Here is a 2,762-nt window from a genome sequence, read left to right on the forward strand (position 1 = left end):
TGGCAGGGGTACGCCAGGGCTCCAGGCTTGGCCAGGCGGGGCCTGACCCCACCATGGGGGACCCGAGGCCCCAGGCCAGCCGACCCCACCCAGCCAGTCCTGAGAGGAGGCGTCTGGGTGCCCCCAGGGCTGTGCAGCTGCCGGCCGGCTCCTGCAGACCCTCCCTGGACCGCACGCTGCCCATCTTCCACTCGGAACACCCCTCGGAGCCACAGCAGCAGGGCCTGTAGGCTGCAGCAGGTGCACCCGGGCCTCACCGTGATGGTGGACTTGCCGGCGTTCCTGCCAAACTTGAGCAGCAGCGGGCGGGTCACTTTCTTCTGAGCCACAATCTGTAAGTCAGAAGCATCAGGCAGGGAGGGGCAGGCAGGGACGGCTCCTCACCCTGGGGACCCCACCATGCCCTCACCTGGACTCTCAGGCCTGTCCTGTCTCCCCGCCCCCCACCATGGGCTTCACTGCCCAGGGCCCGGCGCCCCCTTTGCTGCTGCTCTCAAGCACCTGCCATCCCTGGGTGTGGCCACCCCTGCACGTCCACCACCTCACGGGGTCAGCGGTCGCCCGGGGGAGGCAGAGGTCATCCCACCTATTTACCAGGTGAGAAAACAGGCTCAGGTGGAAGCCAGGTAGCAGCTCACAGCCCAGCTGGCGTGCACCTGCACAGGTGTGGTGGGAGCCCTCCACAGGTAAGCATGTCGGCCCTGACCCTCTCCAGGCCCAGGTAAGAACACGCAGAGGCAGAGGCGAGGCAGGTCAAACGGCCCCGGACCCTCAGCCCAACCTGCCCACATGGTCCCAGGTGGCAGAAAGGGTGTGAGTGAGGTGCCGGCCCGGGACCCCACCGCCCACTCCTCTGAGAAGGCGCTGAGGAGCAGAGTTGATTGTCCAAGGTGGACTGGGGCTTAGACCCTGGCGCCTCCTCACACAGCCGGGGCCTCCTCCTCCTCACCAGGCCCTGCTGGCCGTCCGCCCCATTGGCTCTGAGCCCCTAACTGGGGTGGGTGGCGGATGACAGGCCCAGGCCCCTGCAGCCACATCATCTCCTCAGTGGGGAGCAGGGCGGGGGCGGAGGCACACAGCCCTCCCAGGCTCCGTGTCCTAAAGGAGACAGTGATGACCCCGGCAAGCGGGGACTGCCATCTCCTCACAACTCGATGAGAACTCGATGGTGTTCTCAGCACTAATCGAGTGACCCACTAGGTAGCAGGTGTGCGCTTCCCACCTGCCCCTCACACCTGCTACTGCCTGGCGGACGCTGGGGGTCCCAGTGAGGTGGGTTGAATACAAAGCAGAGAGGGGCCGTCCCTCCACCCCCACCAGGGCCAGCCCGGCCAGCAGCTTCAGAGCATGTGGCACTTTCCACACAGAAGAGATCCCAGGTCAGGGCTGGGGAAGTCAAATCAGGCTAAGGGGTGGGAAGGCTCTCTTAGGGGTGCAAAGAAGGGGTCCTGGGTGCTGGGAGGGGGAGCCTCGGGCCAGGCCCCCCAAGATTCCCCGATTTAAAGGTTTCCCTCTAGGGTTCCAGAGCCAGGGCCTCTGCCTCACACCTGGGACTCGCCTGCCGGCCTGGTTTGCTTCCAGGGAGTGCGCAGAGAAGAAGGCGTGGCCTCCCCTTTCTGGCAGAGCCGGTCCTTGGAAGAGAAACGGGCTTAGGCTAACATCACAGACTCCCCTACCAGGAAGAGTGAGATCGCTGGTTTGTGCTAACAGCGTTTCATAAGCACCTCCCGTGCGCCTGGCTCTGGGCTGAGTTACTGTTTACTTCAATCACATGAGGAAACAGCTGAGGCAGAAGTCGGGCGTCAGAGGTCAGGTCAGGCTCAAGCCACAGCACAGGGACTGGATGCCAGGAGCTTCTCCCTTGACCATGGTGCCCTGCAGGTCAGCAGAAGCCCACAAGGGGCCCTCCTCATTGCTTGAAGTTTGCACATATACACAGCACACGTGCTCACACACACATTCATATCTGCACGCAGGTGTCCACACGGGCCCCGTGCGTGTGCTTATGTGGACAGGCATAGGATGTCCTGTATGGATTATGATACACGAGTGCACCTGTGTGTACATAAAAAGGTGTCCAGGCCAGACACAGTGGCTCATGTCTATAATCCCAGCATTTTGGGAGCACAGGGTGGGTGGATCAGTGAGCCCCAGAGTTCAAGACTAGCTGGGGCAACATGGTGAGACACCTGTCTCTTTAAAAAATGCAAAACTTAGCCAGGTCTGGTGGCGTACATCTGTATTCCTAGCTACTCAGGAGGCTGAGGTGAGAGGATTGCTCGAGCCCAGGATGTTGAGGCTGCAGTGAGCCGTGATTGTGCCACTGCACTCCAGCCTGGGCGACAGAGTGAGACCCCGACTCAAAAAAGCATGTCCATATTTCTGTGTCCATGCCATCCTCTTCTGTCTGTGCCCTCCCTAACTCCTGGTTTCCTTATCTAAAAAACGGGGAGGACAACAGGATCGATGGCGGGCCAGCTCCGACCGAGGCTGCAGTGGGATGAGTCACGCACACATTATGTTGGGTAAAAGAATCCCACAGCAGGGAGAACACGCACTGTGATTCATGGACGTGGAATTCCAGAACAGACGAACCAGGCGGGGAGCTAGCGGCAAAGGGGCAGAGGGAGCTGGGGGTGATGGAATGTTCCATGTGACGGGATGTTCTATGTGATGGGATGTTCCGTGTGACGGGATGTTCCGTGTGAGCAGGTGGTAAGGATGTTCCATGTGACGGGTGACGGGATGTTCCGTGTGACGGG

General features: G+C 61.0%; 1 protein-coding gene across 1 annotated transcript in view; it reads right to left on the bottom strand.

Annotated features, from left to right (window-relative positions):
* The window catches only part of CPNE7 (copine VII), a 23,596-nt gene that overhangs the window by 18,564 nt on the left and 2,270 nt on the right, over positions 1 to 2,762 (bottom strand). Inside the window, exon 2 of the mRNA XM_011928069.1 lies at positions 214 to 332. Within this exon, the coding sequence (XP_011783459.1) occupies positions 214 to 332 (119 nt within the window). The remainder of the gene's footprint in view (positions 1 to 213; positions 333 to 2,762) is intronic.

The sequence above is a fragment of the Colobus angolensis genome, unplaced genomic scaffold, assembly GCF_000951035.1.
Source record: "Colobus angolensis palliatus isolate OR3802 unplaced genomic scaffold, Cang.pa_1.0 Scaffold76, whole genome shotgun sequence".
NCBI classification, from domain to species: Eukaryota; Metazoa; Chordata; class Mammalia; order Primates; family Cercopithecidae; genus Colobus; species Colobus angolensis.